The 19,817-nt window shown below is 46.0% G+C and overlaps 1 protein-coding gene across 17 annotated transcripts in view; it reads right to left on the minus strand.

Annotated features, from left to right (window-relative positions):
• The window catches only part of UBR4 (ubiquitin protein ligase E3 component n-recognin 4), a 1,862,787-nt gene that overhangs the window by 614,900 nt on the left and 1,228,070 nt on the right, over window positions 1–19,817 (minus strand). For all 17 annotated transcript variants that reach the window (XM_069240131.1, XM_069240143.1, XM_069240141.1 and 14 more), the window contains 2 exons: window positions 15,208–15,385; window positions 8,810–8,914 (listed from right to left, as the gene is read on the minus strand). In XM_069240131.1, coding sequence (XP_069096232.1) covers window positions 8,810–8,914; window positions 15,208–15,385 — 283 coding nt within the window. The remainder of the gene's footprint in view (window positions 1–8,809; window positions 8,915–15,207; window positions 15,386–19,817) is intronic.

The following is a 19,817-nucleotide window of genomic DNA, read 5'->3' on the forward strand; positions in this document are numbered from 1 at the left end:
AAAAGTAAAAAAAAAGTAGTACGAAGTGGGGTAACACAGAGTTCTTGTGTCACTCAATCAAAAACAGGAGGTCAACATGTTTCTCGCTATTCATAGTCAAAAAATGATCTTGTGCGATTCTTCAGGACCTAATACGTACCTAATCCTTATAAAAATAAACTCTAGGATAAGAGTAATTTGTGTTCCCTATTTGGGAAAACAAAAGCCCTCCAAAGACTAATAATAGGGCCTCATCGGGGTAACATCAGGCTTCTCAAACCACTATGGCTTGGTGTCTCGTCGAAAATATTGGGTCACCTATAAGCTCAGTCTGGCCCCGGTTCCCGATGAGGCCCTATTATTAGTCTTTGGAGGGCTTTTGTTTTCCCAAATAGGGAACACAAATTACTCTTATCCTAGAGTTTATTTTTATAAGGATTAGGTACGTATTAGGTCCTGAAGAATCGCACAAGATCATTTTTTGACTATGAATAGCGAGAAACATGTTGACCTCCTGTTTTTGATTGAGTGACACAAGAACTCTGTGTTACCCCACTTCGTACTACTTTTTTTCAACAAGATTTACGAACTGTATGCTTCTTTGTTGAGGGATTGTAAACATTATTTTACCATATCCCTATACAGTGTTTTTAACCATGTCAAAGGCATTAACATCTGAATAAATTATCAGTTTTTTCCTTTAGACATTTTTATACATCTCTCTTTACCAATCCTTCCTCCTTTTTTGCATGTTTTGACCGGCCAACACCATCCTCTAAAAGATCTCCGGCAAAGAGCCCCCTTGAGGGGCCCGTCAGGCATTGCAGTGCCGGCCTGACGAGGAGCATGGCCCAATGATGAAATATATCACCGGCTGGTGAGTGAGGGCTCTTGCTCTAAAACAAATTGCTTTTTCTGGTATACCGTCTTTTCAAGAGAACCTTTTTTATGTTTTGGAACCGTGTGTATATTACTGTTGTTTTACCGATACTTGGGAGACCTACACACGGGACCAGGAGTGCCTCTCTCTTTTTCCTCCGAACTCCCCTTTTTGCCCCCCCGCTGTGATTGTTTGAAGAAATGCTTTCAATGCCAGTCGTATCGCCCGGACCTCCAGCAAGTTGTTATGGAGTCCAGATTCCACCAGAGGCCTCTGATCGCCAACCCTCCCAGATGGCCGCTCCATCCCAGAAGTGACGCATCTGTCACTACTGTGAGATCTGGTTGGGAAACAGAGAGGAGTCTGCCTCTGACCCAATTGCAGTTCACTAATCACCTGTAAGAAAATGTCTCTGATGGCATGGTTACCCCCTATTTTTTTGCCTTTTGTTGCTGCTAGTTAGGATTGAAAGTGTGCTGGGACCCGGCTAACCAGGCCCCAGCACCAGTGTTCTTTCCCTAAACTGTACCTTGTCTCCACAATTGGCACAGCCTTGACACACAGATATCTCCCTTGTAAATGGTACCCCAGGAACCAAGGGCCCTGTGATCAGGGAAGGTCTCTAAGGGCTGCAGCATGTATTATGCCACACTGGGGACCCCTCACTCGGCACATGCACACTGCCTCACAGCTTGTGTGTGCTGGTGGGGAGAAAAAGACTACCTCGACATGGCACCCCCCCTTGGTGTGCATTCTTAGACATTGTAAGTGCAGGGTAGTCATAAAGAGTATATGGTCTGGTAGTTTGTCAAACACAAACTCCACAGTTCCATAATGGCTACATTGAATACTGGGAAGTTTGGTATCGAACTTCTCAGCACAATAATTCCACACTGATGCCAGTGTGGAATTTCAGAAATGCACACAGAGGGCATCTTAGAGATGCCTCCTGTATACCAGTCCAACTACTAGTGCTAGGCTGACCAGTTTCTGCCAGCCTTCCACATCCAGACGGGTTTCTAGCCACATGGGGTGAGTGCCTTTGTCACTCTGTGGCCATGAACTAAGCCTATACTGGGTGGAGGTGCTTCACACCTCTTGCAGGAACTGTAACACCTGGTGGTGAGCCTCAAAGGCTCAGGCCTGGTGTTACAGCGCCCCAGGGCACGCCAGCAAGTCGAGATGCCCGCTCCCCCGGACACAGCCCCCAGTTTAGGCGGCAAATTCGGAGGAGATAATGAGAAAAACAAGGAGGTGTCACCCTCCAGTCAGGTCAGCCCCTAAGGTGTCCTGAGCTGAGGGGACTCCTGCCTTAGGAAATCCTCCATCTTTTGGAGGATTCCCCCCCAATAGGATTAGGGATGTGCCCCCTTCCCCACAGGACACAAAGGGCACAAAGAGGGAGTAGCCACCCTCAAGGACAGTAGCCACTGGCTACTGCCCCCAGACCTAAACACACCCCTAAATCTAGTATTTAGGGGCATCCCAGGAAGGCAGATTCCTGTAACCTGAACTATAAAGAAGGACTGCTGACCTACAAGCCTGCAGAGACGACGGACGACAACTGCTTTGGCCCCAGCCCTACCGGCCTGTCTCCAGAATCGAAAACCTGCAACCAGCGACGCATCCAACAGGGACCAGCGACCTCTGAAGCCCTGACCCCCAGGACCAAGAAACTCCAGTGAGCAGCGGCTCTGTTCAACAACAGCTACATCTTTGCAACAAAGAAGCAACTTTCAAACAACTCACTCTTCCTGCCAGAAGTGTGAGACTTCACACTCTGCACACGACACCCCCGGCTAGAGATCCATAGAACAAACACCACGGGGAGGACTTCCCGGCGACTGCGACCCCGTGTGTAGCCCAAGACGACCCCCCTGGACTCCCACAGCGACGCCTGCAGAGAGAATCCAGAGGCTCCTCCTGACCGCGACTGCCTGTAACAAGGGACCTTATGCCTGGACCAAGCACTGCACGTGCAGCCCCCCCAGGACCTGAAGGAACCGAACTTCAGTGCAAGAGTGACCCCCCAGGTGACCTTCTGCCTAGCCCAGGTGACCTTCTGCCTAGCCCAGGTGGTGGCTGTCCCGAGAAGCTCCCCTGTGCCTGCCTTCACCGCTAGAGTGACCCCCCCCCCGGGTCCCTCCATTGTTTCCGATCTAAAACCCGACGCCTGCTTTGCACACTGCACCTGGCCGCCCCTGTGCCGTTGAGGGTGTCTTTTGTGTGCCTTCTTGTGTCCCCCCCAGTGCTTTACAAAACACCCCTGGTCTGCTCTCCAAGGACACGGGTACTTACCTGCTGGCAGACTGGAACCAGAGCACCCCTGTTCTCCATAGGTACCTGTGTGTGTTTTGGGCACTTCTTTGACCTCTGCACCTGACCTGCTGGTGTGGTAACACTGGGGTTGCCCTGAACCCCCACCGGTAAGCTGCCTATGCCCAGGAACTAAGACTTGTAAGCGCTTTACTTACCTGACTAACCTTTACTTACACAATTTCCCCCCCACCCCATCCCAGGGACTTTTGATTTTTGCATTGTGTCCATTTTTAAAATAGCTTATTGCAATTTTAACAAAAACTGTATATGTTATTGCTCTAATTCAAAGTTCCTAACTTACCTGTGTGGAGTACCTTGCATTTTATATATTTACTTCAAATCTTGAACTTGTGGTTCTTAAAACAAACTAAGAAAATATATTCTTTCTATCTAAAAACCTATTGGCCTGGAGTAAGTCTGAGTGCGTGTTCCTCATTTATTGCCTCTGGGTGTACAACAAATATTTAACACTACCCTCTGATAAGCCTCCTGCTTGACCACACTACCACAAAATAGAGCATTAGAATTATCTAATTTTGCCACTATCTTACCTCTAAGGGGAACCCTTGGACTCTGTGCACACAACTTACTATCACTATCTTACTTTGAAATAGTGTGTACAGAGCCAACTTCCTACACCTACTTATAGGAGTCCTGAGACCACCTCCCATTTCTCAACTATGCCTGGTTAATCCTAATAAGACTAACGCAATGACCTGGCCCCTGATGCAGCCGTCGGCGCCGGAGTTAGTGTTAAGAATGACAATGGGTCTTGCACCACTGGTGGGGGGGCGGTGGAGTAGGGTGCGTTGACATCGGGAACGACGGCAGAGGAGGCAGACATTGTGGAATCAGCACCATTCTGGATCCGATATCGGATCCAAGAGACCCCATCAGCGCTGACACTGAAGCCACTGGCATGGAACCTGATGAGGCCTCTGCCGACCCCACGCAGGGCCCGAAGATGCACCAGCAGGGGAAGCCCGCTCAAATAAGAGGCGCATAGCTTCATAAAACTCCTTGAGTTGAGCGGGGGTTGCTCCAGCTTGCACAAAAAGGGGAGGCTATAAGTCAGCCCTGGCATCGGCTCCACAGACCCGTGCTCAGAACATCGGAGTTCCAGATTCACCTTGTCAGCTGACGGGTGAGGTGAAGTCAAAGTCCATTTGGACTTCTTTTTGTGCCTCTTCCCCTAGTGTCCAGAGGATCTTGAGTGAGATGAAGAGGACTTGGGGCTCTTGGAGCAGCCCCGTGAACACCTCCTCAACCGGGACCTCTGAGGAGTCACACCGACCGAAGTTGACTGCCGGCCACCATGAGCTTCATGGACCACTCCCACAAAGCTTTCAGAGCCAGACACCAGAGACATACCTGATGGGGGTCAGTCACCGGCACGGCGGCAGGCGCCGCATGGCTTGTGCCCAGTCTTCCTAGATGGCTTCCTACTCAGACTAGCAAAAAATCTTCGACAAAAAGGTGAAAAAAGCCCTGTCAAAAAAAGAAAGAGGGTAGCTCGATTCTGGATCTGTACTAACCGGCACAGAAGACCCTGGGTGGTGCCTTTGTAGGCGACTGTGACGTCACAAATGGCTCCTACAACGCCACACGGATCTGAATGACTCCTCCCAACGGCGTGCGGAAGGGTATTGCTCAGCAAAAGTTCCGGATTCCAAGCTGACGCCAGGGAATTCTAAGGTAAGGAATCTCCAGCTAGAAGTCTCTATCAGATGCAGTAATTTATGTTAAAAGAAAAATCAAGCAGAGACCTCGGATGGGCGCAGGCAAGCAGGGTTGTAGGAAGGGTGAAGGGATGGACGGAGAGACAAGACAGCACAGGGAGATTAAGTGACATCAGTGCAAATGAAGTGGTAATTTATATTAAATTTAAAATAAACAAGCAGAGACCTCAGAGAGGTACTGGGGGTGGGCAAGCAGTGTTGTGCCAGGGTGTCATGGGGGACGGCACAGGGAGATTAAGTGATGGCACGGCAAATGGCTGTACTAATGATCAGGAGAGAGGATGGCCAACAAAACAAACACGGCCCCTATAGTGAACAAGCTGATGCACTGAAGAGCAGTGTGAAGCCCGGCTCCTGCATGACCCCCCACCCCTCAAGGCATTGCCTCCTCCTGCGTGACGACCAAAAGGAACTGAAACTGAAAACATCATGGGAGGGAACGAGAGAAACAAAGGATGGACAATTGCATGTAATACACTAATAAAATGAGGACACAGGGAGAGCAGGCTGCCATGAGCAGAAAACAACCCGTGATAGTGTAAATGAAAGCAGGCACGTTGTTTAAAAGGCTCACAGCCTCCAATGTAAAACAATAATTGTGCCCGCTATGCAAACAAACAAGTAAGGCAGCATGGAAAAGGGAGGAAAGTCTTGGAAAACATAGCAAATGTGACCAGATAAGATTTGAAACCCTGTTTACAGCAGAGCTCGGAAAGATGAGCACTCCTCTCCAGTGCTCCAGATGAAAGATCAAAGTAGCCGCTGAACACATCTTAAAATGGTGAGCAGTGTATTTAGATATTAGTTGGTCCGATCTCCTGGTAGGAGACGAAAAAGAAGAAAGGTGGGACAGATTAACATTACCCAGTAGCAAGCAAGGGTTTTAGAGGACACTGGCATACACAAATCACAATGACTGGGTAGAGCTGAACCTCACAAACTGTCTACAACAGGTCGCTAGCTACAGCGCAAGCGCTGTCCAGGCTCGACCTAATAAAAAGTTTGCGCTATTCATCACCTTCAGAATCGCTGGGAAAAGTAACATGTAGTCCTAATCTATCACTCATGTTTGCTTTATTGAATTTGTCCTCCGATTTTGCTGTTTTTGTGCATGTTCGGTCTTAATAGTGAAAAGCATTACGTGAGGCCTCAAACACTACACATTCATTTGTGTGCCTTCATGAGGACTCACCTCTATCCCTTTAGCAGAGGAATTTAGCAATAATTTATCATGGTAGGGTTCATGGAGGGTGTGCTGAGTCAGTGCTTAATGGGCTATTGTTAAGAATGAGGGAATTTCCTCATCATTTAGCAGCATGCGCAGCCAGTCCTCAAATAATTTTTTCAGGATATTTTGCCTTGACGCCTACAGGAATTCAAACTATATCTAGACTGTTGTGGCATGCCCAGCGCTTTCTGCATCTCCTATGAGTTCCTCCATGCTCTTAGCTGCAGCACAAAGTTACGAAAGTTATCTGCCAGATCAGACTAATGACCATCCAACCTCAATGACAGTCAACCACACTGCTAAAAATCATCTTACCAACGTTGCTCTTGTGTTCTTAATGTAATGTAAAATAACATCAGTGGAAGAAGTTGCATATTAAGCTTATTGGGTGGTTAGAGGACTATTAGCCTGGTGATCAGCAGCCTGGGACTGCTTAGCACATTAGTCAAATTTTCTGGTTAAGAGTCAGACTCCCCTTGTCCGCTGCCATGTTTAGAGGACAAGAGATTATCCAACAAAGAGAAACCATATCTCCTCCAATGTAGGAGCCGCCATACAGCTCCATGAACTACCTAAGACTGACTATGCTAGGCCCTTCATTCTCCCAGGTCTGAGCTTTCTGAACCATACAAGTGCAGTGTACAGTATGTCCAAACACCCAGCTCACCAGATACAGTATAAGTCTTCAGGACCTGTGACAAACCTTCACCAATTCAATGTCTGACTCTAAACACTGTATATGCTGTGCAGCCTTCCACTCCTGCTAGCAGTCCCACAATGTAGGTTAGGCTTCCAAACTTACTCCGGCCACACAGGCTACTTCTTCACTGCCACCAGAGTAGTGACCTTGGCTAGCAACAATGTACGTCTCTGTCCATAATTGCCGGGGCCACTTGGATCTTTCTGACAGGCAACATACACCAGTACAGGCCACTGGTATCAGGGAGCAAGCACAGAGGGAGAATGCTTTGGTATTTCTTTTTACCACTGCTTTAACATGGCCCTCACATCTCCAGGCCACACTCCCAAGAGGGTATATCATGTGTTGAGGCTTCCAAGGGAATGTGGGGAGGGAGTGAAAGACCTTGTAGGGGTGAGTAGCAGTTGGATGTGGGCAGAACCCCACTTCGTCATCTCTACCCCCATCCAAAGGTCATGTGGGCCAATTCTCAAATTACACATTCATTGCTTGATTTGTGAGTGGCTCTGCCCCTGGTGTTTCAGTGATCGTGAGGCCTGCCCCTATTCGAAAAGCTATTTTGGGCACCTGTTAGTGTCATGCAGTGTTGCTGGGTCCCCTTATCTGCCCCACCAAACTAGTGTCAAAAGGCCTCAGGTCCAGCATGGCAGGTGCTTACTTCCCCCACCAGGCCTAGTGCTGTGTCACACCTCTATCTACGCAATACAGTCTACTCCTGCCTCCTTTTTCACCAATTAACTACAGGTCTGCCAAACATTCTAATAGAGGCACCTGCTTTCTTCCTCACCCTAGACTGCAAGACAGATAGATCAAAGGGTATCCTGCAACTCCAGATGTGTACAGTTCCTGTTGTCCTCTATTGAGTTAAGGTATTGCGCAATGCATCACATATCTGCTAATTCACAGAAGGGTCCAGACCACTCATAAAAAGGTAACAGTGCAGGAAATCGACAGGTAATGGCAGATCAACCCTGGAGTCTCAGTCCGGACTTGCCCACCTCCTCCCCTCGTCAATCCACAAATCATCCTCAGTTCCTTTTCGCAGGATTGTAGGATACTAATCATTAAACTATCCTTCTATTGTTCCATCAGTAAGGGAGCTGACTTTTTTTTATACTTCAATGATGATTTCCTATGATGGAAAACATCCTGTTTAAAGAAGGCTACCAATCACCTTCCCAGGAAGTCAAGCACTCAGACTATGAAGAAAGAAACTAAGCGAAAAAATGTACCGTTAAAAACACCCGCAAAGCAGCTTTCTGGCATTTTAACAATACTACGACACCTTTGCTTTGATCTGGTCAAGTCTTGTTACTTCTTTGGCAGTATTACCCTATATTTATAGCTGGTACCATAAGTCTACTTACATCCGTTGCTTCTCCGAGATATTAGTTTGCTATTCTATTCCATCATTAGGAGGTTCAGTGTAGTCCCAGACCCACATCTACTACGAAGTTCATACCAGACACTATCTACAGTGTCCAGTTAGCAACTCATTGTGCCATGATTTGTGGCATGATGCTTTTAACAAGCATCATGCCACAAACCAGAGCGTAAACAACAGGGATACATGCACACTATGTGATGAAAGTGACTACCTTCCAGGTTATAGAATATGTTGTGACAAGTGTCAGAGCACAAAACTGTAGTTGCAGTAAGTCCATGTTGAAGGTGATACCTTACAGTGCACAACTAAGAGTGTCCTATTCCCTTGGAATCCATCTTTTCATCTGTTTAACCAGATACTTCTAATCATGGTTAAGTCAGAAAGTACACATATGTTGAACAAAGATCTGAAATTAGATACATAGAAGAAACCAAGTTACACTTTAGGAGTACACCAAGTTACGCTTTCTGCATCAACCCTCTTGAAGCTGGGATATGCATAGAATGTCAATCGACGCAGCAAATCGCATTACAAAAAAATAGAAATACAAAAAGACCTCTTGACCAAAACCAGTTACCTGATGCTGTGGTATCAGATAGTGTTCCTGCATCCAAAGAAGAAGAGCTGGGGGCTTGACCAGATAATCCAAGGCTCTGAAGTCCAAGGGCACTGCTGCTACTTCCTGTTATATTAAAGAAAAATGAATCATTGCAAGGAAATTCAACACCACCACTAATGCAGCTACTAACACCACCCACATCTTATCCAAGGAGGTAGGGACACACCAACTTGGCACAGTGTCATGGATCATAGCATTCAATGGACTAGGGTGTGAATACAGTCACTCCTGGAGGGTTACAAATTTTGGGAATTCACAAAGGTTTACATCCCCTCTGGAAATTTGCAACAATCCAAAGGTGCCAAGCACACTCTTCACACTCTTGGGGATACTGCTCAATTACACAAGGGGAAAAGCTGTTGCATTTGAGCAACTGCACCTTTTTCATTTGGGGAAATCTTTTGCTGTGCTGCCCCCTGTGTGTAGCAACAAAGAGCTCATTGCACAAAAGAGGTCCCCTCCGTGTAAAAATAATGTAGAAGCAGATGGCTCTTAAGATCCAGCCGATAGAGTCTCTCCTCTGAGGGGTGGAATGAAAAGAAGAATGGCAGAAATGGTGAGGATTTGCCCAACGTCAAGAGGAGTTGCATCTTTTGGGAGGAAGGAGGCTCGGGTCCTCAATATCAGCCTACAAGTACAGTGGGTTTGTACATGTCACAAGTCTTGTCAATGTTATGACGATGAGGAAAACCTTCAGAGTGAGAATTCACAATGGACAGTTGTGCAGTGGTTCAAAGGGAAGACACATAAGGAAGGTGAGGACTATGTACAGGTTCCTCTGAGGCATGATGAAAGGTGTAGGCAGAAACATATGGGGCAACTCTTTCAAAAAGTTAAAAACACAACAGGTGATTTAAATAAAGATGGCTAATAAGGTAACTTTAAAAGAGCTAACAATGTTTAACTATGCTCAAAACAAGTACTTGCTAGGCTAGAGACAACACAAAAAAGAAATATGCCAGATAGGTTGGCTTGAAATGGGTCAATCTGCTTAGTACAGTATCAAGCCACACATCTGTCCTAATAGCAGGCCTATATTGAGTTAGTAGAAGGAAGCCTGGCTGCCAAAATGACATCAAAAACTTCAGGAGGGAGGTTGAATGCAGTCAACCGTCACCACGCTATGTGGGTCTTTATGACCCCAGCAGTGAGCGGTAATGTGGCGGCAGTACAGCTAACAGGCTGGCGATACATACCGCCACATTATGAGAATGGCAGGTTGACTGCACCCAATCCACCACTTCTCCACTCAGACCGCCATGGCGGTAGCAGCCGCCGGGCCGGAGAAGTCAATCTCCAGTCCAGCGACCACTATAGTACCGCCGGCTGCATTTTGAGCCACCCTACCACCATGGTTTTCATGGCGTTGTGTGTGTGACGTCCCTGTCACCAGTGGTAGGCCCTACCGGTGACTGCGAAGGCAGCTCAACCACCCCACCACCTGTCCCCCCCCCGACACGCCCCAGACACCCCACTCCAACCACACTACTCCCCCTTCCAAACCCCTCACCCCCCAATACATGCACACACCCGTAGAGACACACCACGCATACACTCACTTACACTGGCATACACGCATACATCGTCATGCTCGCACACATTCGTACACACATTCACACTGCCATACAGACACACTCCCATTACCATTTTTACACGCACCCACACACAGGCATACACGCACACAAACACTACACGCACACACACACATTTACGGACACACTCACACATTCATGCACATAACCCCACACACAACATCCCCTATTCCCGTCGGAAGCCCAACTTACCTTCTTCCAGGTGGTCTTCCGGCAGGGAATGGGAGGGGGAGCTGCTGCCGCCAGCAGAACACCGCTAGGCCGTATAACAGGTTATGATACGGCTGGCAGCAGTCTAGCAGCGCCACCTTACCACCATCCACCACTATGATCACTGCCGGATTTCAGTCCTCCTTGTGGCTGAAGTCCAGCAATGGTCATAGTATGGTGGACGGATGGTAGCCGCGGTGATGGTCTTTTGGCGTCCGTCACTACGGCTATAGGTGTTTTTTTTTACCGCCAATGACCTAATTAGGGCCTTAATCTCCAAACATGGAGATAAGAATTGAGCAGGCTCAGGTGCAGGAACCTGCCCTCCTGGTACGACAGAAGATCATCCCAAAGCAACAGCCTAATCAGAGGACAGCTGCCTATGCCCAGGAGTTTCGGATATCACTCTCTCCTTGCCTAATCCGAACCCACAGGAAAATTTGGGCTCTGCTGTTCCTATTCATAGGGGACACAGGGCACAAGAGTTAGTGGCAGAAAGGGGTACAATACTCTTTAGCTCCACTCTAGGCAGAATGCGTATCCGAGAAATAGGAATCTTGGTAACTCCAACACACAAAAATGCTAACATTGCACGTCCTCGGCAAATTGATAGAGTCAACGTTCTCCCCCTTCACGGAGGATACCCTGTACACCTCCCACTGCAGATGCCGTTCAGCCTCAGCTAGGCATCGGCAGCTGAGCTTGTCCACCCTGGTGTTCAAAAATCCCACCAGATAGTGTGAAATCAAGAAAATCCCATGGTGATCCAGCCACCTCCAGAGGAGTAGTGCCGCCTGGTACAAGGTCCACGACCCCACCACACCCTGCTTGTTACTGCACCCTATGGTGGTGGCGTTGCCTGTGAGCAACAATACCAGTTTCTCTTTGGTGGAAGGTAGGAACATTTTCAATGCCAAGCGGATGGCCTGCAGCTCGAGTAGGTTGATGTGAAGAAGAGTCTCTGCCTGAGGCCAGATGCCTCAGATCTCCACCTCTCCCAGATGGTCTCTGTAAACCAAAAAACCTGCATTTCTTACTACTGCAAGATTTGTGAAGATATATTTATCTAACCTGCTATAAAAATAAAAAAATGTTTTACTTAGACAATTTGATTCTGATCTCTCTGCCTTGAAAAAGTCACTGTGTGACGAAACAAGTGTTGGCTGCCATTGTAAAGAATAAATACGTGTGGTTGCTATTACAAAAATTGACTACGAACTATTACTTCTTGGACTTGATTGAATGGAAATATAAATGACATCAAGGAGGACTATTTATACAACTAAATTACGAAATTGTTATCCAAGTGAATTTATTTTGGAAAAATACATTTATTTAGAGATAAAATACATTGAGCATCGATTGTTCGACAACATACGATTACTATTTACATACATTTGGTGAGTGCTGTGGGCTTCAAATATATATTTACATGCTGTGTATGTTTTGTGATACATACAGAGTTGTCTTTAAGCAGTAGGACTTCATTGACCACTTAGCACCACCACACTTGTCTTTGGTTGACTATTGGGCACATATGGGAAGTGCTTCTAGGTTTCCATTACTGCCTTTGCTTTATTTATGTTCACCCAAATATTGGTGATGAATCTGTGTCCAAACAGGAGGCAGAGGCAATGTGGCAGGATACATTTGAGAACAGCAAGGATGATGTCTTGGGGGCGGGGTGGGAATTGTGGCACTGCCTCGAGGTCAAGATAAGTTTGTCTCAGTCTAAAATTACTATCGGATGTGACTCAACCACCAGCGTTGATACTCGAGGGTCTGGCATAGGTATTGGCGTTGGAACAAAAGTCAGCACCAGAGCTGGTGCACAACCAAAGCGGGGTCAGAGGGTCCAACCTGGACAGAGGGAGGGCCCACTAGCAAATCCAAACTTGAAGGTCCTTGTGATTTCTTGAGGCCCTAACGTGCAACACAAGAAGCTGGCAGAATGCCAAAAATAGAGGGTATGGCTTTCCAGAATTCATCTCCTTTGAAGTCCTGAACAGCCTGTAAATTTGAGTTGCACTGGGACAAGGCTCAGAATTGGCTGCAAAGGAGATCATGTTTGCGAGTAAAACTGAGAGGTACATTTACACCCTCACATCGTCTCTGGAGTTCAACAGTGGTTAGAAGGTGCAGAGTCCTGCTTTGAATTCTTATGTTTCCTTTCAGACTTATTCAAGGACTTTTGACCTTGACCGGGCACACACCTTATAGTCTTCGGATACTTTGTGATGTAAAGCTATGACTTGCGGTCCCTTTCGGCCTTACGATTCATCTAGGTACATACTGCAGGCAGTGGGGCTGTGCTTTGACCACAGCCACCAAAGACCTGCCTGATTAGGATCCGTCAAAGACGTGCTTGCAACAGTCTCTTCAAGGTATAAACCCTTTTGCTTTTTGGGGGTGGAATTAACCTTGCACACTGGTTATAAAGAGCTAGTAATTTTAGCAGACAAGTCTCTTCAGAGGCGAGGGGTAGCTTAAAACTCAAAAAGTATTTATACACCTACCTTAAAAATTAAATTGAGAGAGCAGTGTTATTGTGTCCTGGCAAGTTTGCAGCACCAAAAAACAGTGGTGTCACAGAGTGGCTAAAAGGAAAGAGGCACTGCAAGTAAACAATTGCTAGGGTCAAACATTTGTTACCATGGCATCAAGGTACACTAATTCCCTGTAAGGTCGGACAATGGGGGATAGAATTAGATGAGGTGGCTAGCATCACTAAGTTATCTGTGGTGCAGTGAAGAACCAGTGAAGACTGGTCGAAGCAAAACTGGGGGATCCTCTAAGGAACTCCCACAGTGCATGGAATCATGCCATCAATACTGGAATCAGTATTTAGGTCTGACTCAGACATGTTTGATACCAAACATGTCCAGGTTTGGTGTTATCATTATGTTGCTGGACCACAGGCCAGAACATAGCTAAAATGGCTTCCCGGCACTTACGAAGTCCAGGGAATTGGAACTGGAGTTCGTGTGGGCACCTCTGCTCATGCAGGGGTGCCCACACACACAGGGACCTGCACTCTACCCTTTGGGCTGAAAAGGGCCTAACAAAGGGGTGACTTACAGTGACCTGGTGTAGTGACCCATAGTGACTATATGGCTCCCATGGGTGGCATAATGCATGGTGCAGCCCATGGGGGACCCCTCGTGTGCCAATTCCCTGGGTACCTAAGTACCATCTACTAGGGACTTACAGGGGTACACCAATATGCCAATTGTGGGGTATAAGTACCACCAAAGCAACCAAATTTAGAGGAGAAAGAGCACAATCACTGGGGTCCTGATTAGCAGGTTCCCAGGTACAAGATGAACACACTGACATTGGGCAAAAAGTCGTGGTAACCATGCCAGAAAGAGGACCTTCCTACAAATAAGACCTAGATTTTAACTGTTTTTCATACTATTCTATGGCCATAAATAACTTTATTTTTGTCCTTTTAATAGCTATGGGGTGCATATGGAAAACAAATGGCGGAAACCTGCATTCTGGTATAGGTCAATTTCCCACATACCCACAGCATGCAGATCTGAGACCCGCATTTTGCCTCTTATATTAAGACGAAAAAGTCAGATGGTTTAGGAGGTAATATGATGAAAGGAAGGATCAACATGAAAGTTTTCACATCTGCATTGATAAATTTCGAGATATCTTAGGGAGATCTGGAACCGGCATCTGTGGCGTGCAAAATAAAAGGAACAGATATTACTGTCGTAGGCCAGTGAAACAGCAGAAACATTCCTTTTGTGAGTGGTGACGACCTTGCTGATAAGTCACTCCATCTGAATTGTATGTGAAATTTACCTAATCTTGCTCACTGCAAAAAAGGCACTTATCAAAAAAAATATAGCAAGAACACATACCCACTAACATAAGATATCTACCTGTTGCCGAAAATGCGTCAAAGCTTGATAATTTTTGAGACACCACGTTCTGTCTCGGGTACATAGAGAAAAGGGGCTGGCATCAGCAATGTAGCCACTGTGGTTTTTGCAACCTGCAGATAATTTTGATGGTGAAGCATGTGTGCCTAGCATAGTAAGGATGAATTACGCGAAATTTACCAGATCCAATAGGATAGCACAGTGGTACTATTACATGAGGAATTTATGCAAAGTAGTAACCATTGCAAAAAAAAAAACAAAAAAAAAAAAGGTTAATCAAACAGTCAAGATTCACACACAGTACTATGAATTTTGGTAACAAAGAATAAAGCTAGAGATTAAGTATGATCTACTAGAATTTAATTTTGGTAGGGAAAATTCAGTGAGGTGATTATCTGACCAAAGATGTGCAGATTAAAGGTTCAAATCCCAGCTGGCACAACTCAGCTTACCACCCACCAAACATCAACACAATGGAAAAAGACGCATAGTTAGGTTTTAATATTTGAGTCCTGTGAGACTATTCCGATTGTGGTGAGAGCAATAAAAATACTCAATAATAATACAGTAGTGCTCATATTACTTTTTTCCAGCTGCTGCAGACTAGTGGGCTACAATATCTCCACCTGCAAGCAAAGTGTTGTCTACGATACCTTACCTTGCTGGTCCTGTTGCAGGCTGAGAGCGATAGCCAGTTCAACCATGGTTTCATCATCTGCATCTGGAGGAATGTCCAGCATGGGAGGAAATCCTTCAGCTCCAGCCAGCAATGCTTCAAGAGGGGAAGGATTCCCATTATTAACGCTCTCGGATGTATCCAGAACCATGGACTCCGACTGGAAAAAAAATAAAAAATTCAAGTCATGCCAAGCCATCTACTAACCACATCATGAGCCAACTAAGCCCTCAAATTAACCTAACAGTATCACTCGTCAATGTTTCCTCTGCTCTAGACAGCAAGCCACTAATCCACACCAACTTTTCAGCACAACATCTGCCCTTCTGTCCTTTACAATCGATCCAAACACAACCTCAAGCCAATCATTCAATTGAAACAACCACATCCAAGAATCTTTACAAAAATCTCAAACTACTCCATCTTCAACCTATCCAAACAATGATCTACCAACCTTTTCACAGTTATCAAACACATGACGCATGTTATCTGATGCCCAAGTCTATCAAACCACAAACACATACCAATTTGTATCCCTAGCTATGCAAATACATAGGCCTGCTGACACAAACCTCAAGATAAGCACTCTTAACCATATTAAGCGATCTCCATATACATTTCATAACATAACACACTATCAATCCTGCAAGCAAAACCAACTGATTTTCAAATACAAGGAAAAGGTAACCCTGAAGCTCAACCCGTAGAAGCTCCCAATAGCCTTGTAGCACAATTCTGCAATCCAACGTGCCAAAAGGATAAGTTACTTACCTGTAAATCCTAGTTCTCTTCCAGGGGTATCCTCATCAAAGTCATAAACACTGAATATTCCCGCCCTTGTGCGGGGACCCCGGAGCATATATAAAATACACACATTAACATGTGTAAAAAAACAGCAATGCAGGCTATAATGTTAAAAACAGGCAAAAATGCTTTATTTCTATGAAGTTTTTTTTTTTTTTTTTTAATATTATAAAGCTACAATAGAGAATAAATATCTACCCAAGCCCCTCAAACTAGGCTTAGGGAAGTAAGCAGCAGCAAACTCTAGAGAAAAAGAGAAAAAACTGCATTGAAAAACAATGAAGCATTCTTAGCCAATAGGCTGCATGCAGGTTAACACAGGAGAACCATAAAAACTTTGGCACCGTGCCTTTAAGACCCTGAGCACCTCCAGTATCCCACCATGCCTCAGGGGTGAAGGAAAGGTGACAGTTGGTTCACAGTTAGGTCAGTTCTTTTTACGGTGACAATTTGTATAACTGATTCAAAACACAGTCTGTCCTGCACTTCTAGGAGACGTGCTGTCCTGCCATTTGATAAAGTTTGTTTTGACCAATGACTTTGTGTTTCACCACTGCGCATATTAGTTGCTCAATGTTCACCAGTAGCACATGGTATGTTTTGTTCAGTTGAGCCGCCTATTGGCTTTGACATGGCATTAGCCATTACTTTCTGTATTCAGCTTAACTGCCTATTGGCTTTGACATGATATTCAGCTCCGCTGCCTATTGGCTTTGACATGATATTATACATTGCATTTTGTATTCAGCTCAGCTGCCTATTGGCTTTGACATGATATCATATATTACATTTTGTATTCAGCTCCGCTGCCTATTGACTTTGACATGATATTAAATATTGCATTTTGTATTCAGCTTAGATGCCTATTGGCTTTGACATGACACTAGACATTGCATTTGATATTTAGGTTAGCTGCCTATTGCCTTTAACATGACATTGCATTTGATATTTAGGTTAGCTGCCCATTGCCTTTAACGTGGAGTTCTGTATTTTTCCAAGCTGTGTTTTTGCACCAGAGAACCAAGATGTTTTGCTCTCACAGTAGACTAGACCTGATAAGAGAGAGAGTACATGGGCGTAGTTTCTCTTCCCTTGAGCTTGGGAACAGGAGTAGTCTTGGAGACCTGGCCAGTCTCCAAAAGGCTTGCTCAGTTTCCCAGGTCTGAGAGGAGGGGGCACACCTTTGTAACGAATGTAACAGGCTGCAGAGGGTCAGATTCGAATCTGCCGGACCTCGTGCTGGAGCTTGGCGCCAGCTGCCAGCATCCCGTGTGGGTAGATGACACTCTTTCTCGCGGCTGACAGGGGTCATCAGCTTGCAGACCTTAGAAAGATGTAGCTGTAAATAGTTCCTACACGGTGAAGTATTTGTTTTGCTTTGCATTCAATATCTTATAAATATAACCTGCTGTGTATATTGCAAACTGATATATTTTGTTTGATTAACGCGGACTTGAAAGCTACTAATTCGTCATTCATTCATAAACATTGTGGTTGGGGAAGAATAAAATAACAATAAAAGTCTTCTTTGACCTCAGAAGTGCATTTCTGTTGTGTTATGTTAGTGCTTAGAGACTAAATAAGAGGAAAGCACTACACGTGCGTCCGGGGAGGAGGGTGGGTTGTTTATGACTTTGATGAGGATACCCCTGGAAGAGAACTAGGATTTACAGGTAAGTAACTTATCCTTCTCTTCCAGGGGATCCTCATCAATAGTCATAAACATTGAATAGATTAGCAAGCCCATCCCTAAACCCAGCGGACTGTCCGATAGAAGTGCAGGAATAGATATGTCTTACGCAAATAGATTTCTTAGAGAGGCCTGCCCCACTTGGGCATCCGCTCTTGCATCTGAGTCTAAACAATAATGTCTTGTAAACGTATGGACAGACTTCCATGTAGCAGCTTTACAAATCTCAGATATCGGAACATTGTTAAGGAGAGCAGCAGTAGCCGCTTTACCCCTTGTGGAATGCGCTCTAGGCCGCGCTAGCAATTGTCTATTAGCTAGCTGGTAAGTATTAACAATGCAAGAAACTATCCATCTTGATATTGTTCGTTTAGAAGCTGCCTCTCCTGTCCTTAAATGACCATAGTTTACAAACAAGCGGTTAGAGTGTCTAATCGATTTTGTCTTGTCCAGATAAAATTTCAGCACTCTTTTCAAGTCTAATGAGTGCAATGCTTTCTCTGCCGGAGTCTCCGGATTTGGAAAGAACGTTGGTAAAGTTATGGTCTGATTAATATGGAATTCTGACACCACCTTCGGAAGGAAAGATGGGTGAGTTCGCAGAACCACTCTATTGTCATGAAAAACCGTGTACGGTTCTTTTGCAGACAAGGCCTGGATTTCACTGACCCTCCTCGCCGAAGTAATGGCCACTAGAAAAGCCGTCTTCCACGTAAGGTGTTGTAAAGAGGCCTTATGGATAGGCTCGAAAGGAGGGCCCATAAGTTTTGCCAGGACTATGTTCAGTTCCCATGGAGGAGAAGGCCTCCGAATTGGCGGAAAAACTTTCTTCAAACCTTCTAAGAAATCCTTGACTACAGGTTTTGTAAAGAAGGATTCCTGAGAAGGTGATTTGCGATAGGCAGTAATAGCAGACAAATGTACCTTAATAGATGATACCTGCAGACCGGACTTCGCTAGATGAAGCAAATAGGACAGTATGACATCCTCCTGCGCCCGTATGGGATTATGACCTTTCTGACAGCACCATATGTAGAATCTCTTCCACTTAAAAGCGTAGGAACGCCGCGTGGAAGGTCGTTTGGACTCTTTCAAGATGCTCATGCACTCCTGCGAGAGTCCTAGGTGCCCATACTGCAGGAATTCAGGAGCCATGCTGTTAAGCTCAGAGAGGGTAGGTTGGGATGTAGAATCCTGCCCTCCATTCTGCTCAGAAGATCCGGTCTGCACGGCAGCCTCCTGTGAGGTTCTTCCGACAGGTTGAGGAGATCCGTGTACCAGAACTGTCGGGGCCATTGCGGCGCTATAAGAATCATTCTGGTCCTGGATCTGTAAAGTTTGCTGATCACTGCCGGAATGAGGGGAATCGGCGGAAAAGCGTAAAGAAATGTCCCTGACCAGTCGATCAACAGGGCATTCCCTCGAGATCCCGGACGGTAGAACCTGGATGCGAAGTCTGGGCATTTCTTGTTTACTTCGTCTGCGAAGAGGTCCAGTTGAGGCCGACCCCATTGCGCGAAGATGTATTCTGCGACTTCGCCGTGCAGGACCCAATCGTGAACGCCCTCCAGGTGTCTGCTTAGAAAGTCTGCTTCCACGTTCTGCTGACCTGGCAGGTGAACTGCTGTAATTGACATTCCTCTGGCCAGGAGCCAATGCCATATCGCTTGGGACTCTCGCGATAGGGGTAGGGACCTCGTTCCCCCCTGTTTGTTCAAGTAATACATCGTGGTTGTATTGTCCGTCTGTATCAAGAGAGTTTTCCCCTGAATTAGCGGTATGAAGGACTTGAGAGCGAGATGGACCGCTCTGAGTTCTAGCAGATTGATGTGGTACTGCTTTTCCTTGTCTGACCACAGACCCTGTGCTTGAAAAGGACCCAGATGAGCCCCCCATCCCTGAAGAGATGCATCCGTTACTAGGGTGTCGGATGGAAGCACCTGGTGAAACGGAGCACCCACTGACAGGTGAGGTCTGTGCATCCACCATCTCAATGACTGAAGTGCTACCTCCGGTAGACGCACCGTGTCCTCCCAGCGACCTGTTCTCTGGCTCCAGTTGGTCTCCAATGCCTCTTGGAGGGGTCTCATGTGGAGTC

Source organism: Pleurodeles waltl, chromosome 6 (genome assembly GCF_031143425.1).
Source record: "Pleurodeles waltl isolate 20211129_DDA chromosome 6, aPleWal1.hap1.20221129, whole genome shotgun sequence".
Classification (NCBI taxonomy): domain Eukaryota; kingdom Metazoa; phylum Chordata; class Amphibia; order Caudata; family Salamandridae; genus Pleurodeles; species Pleurodeles waltl.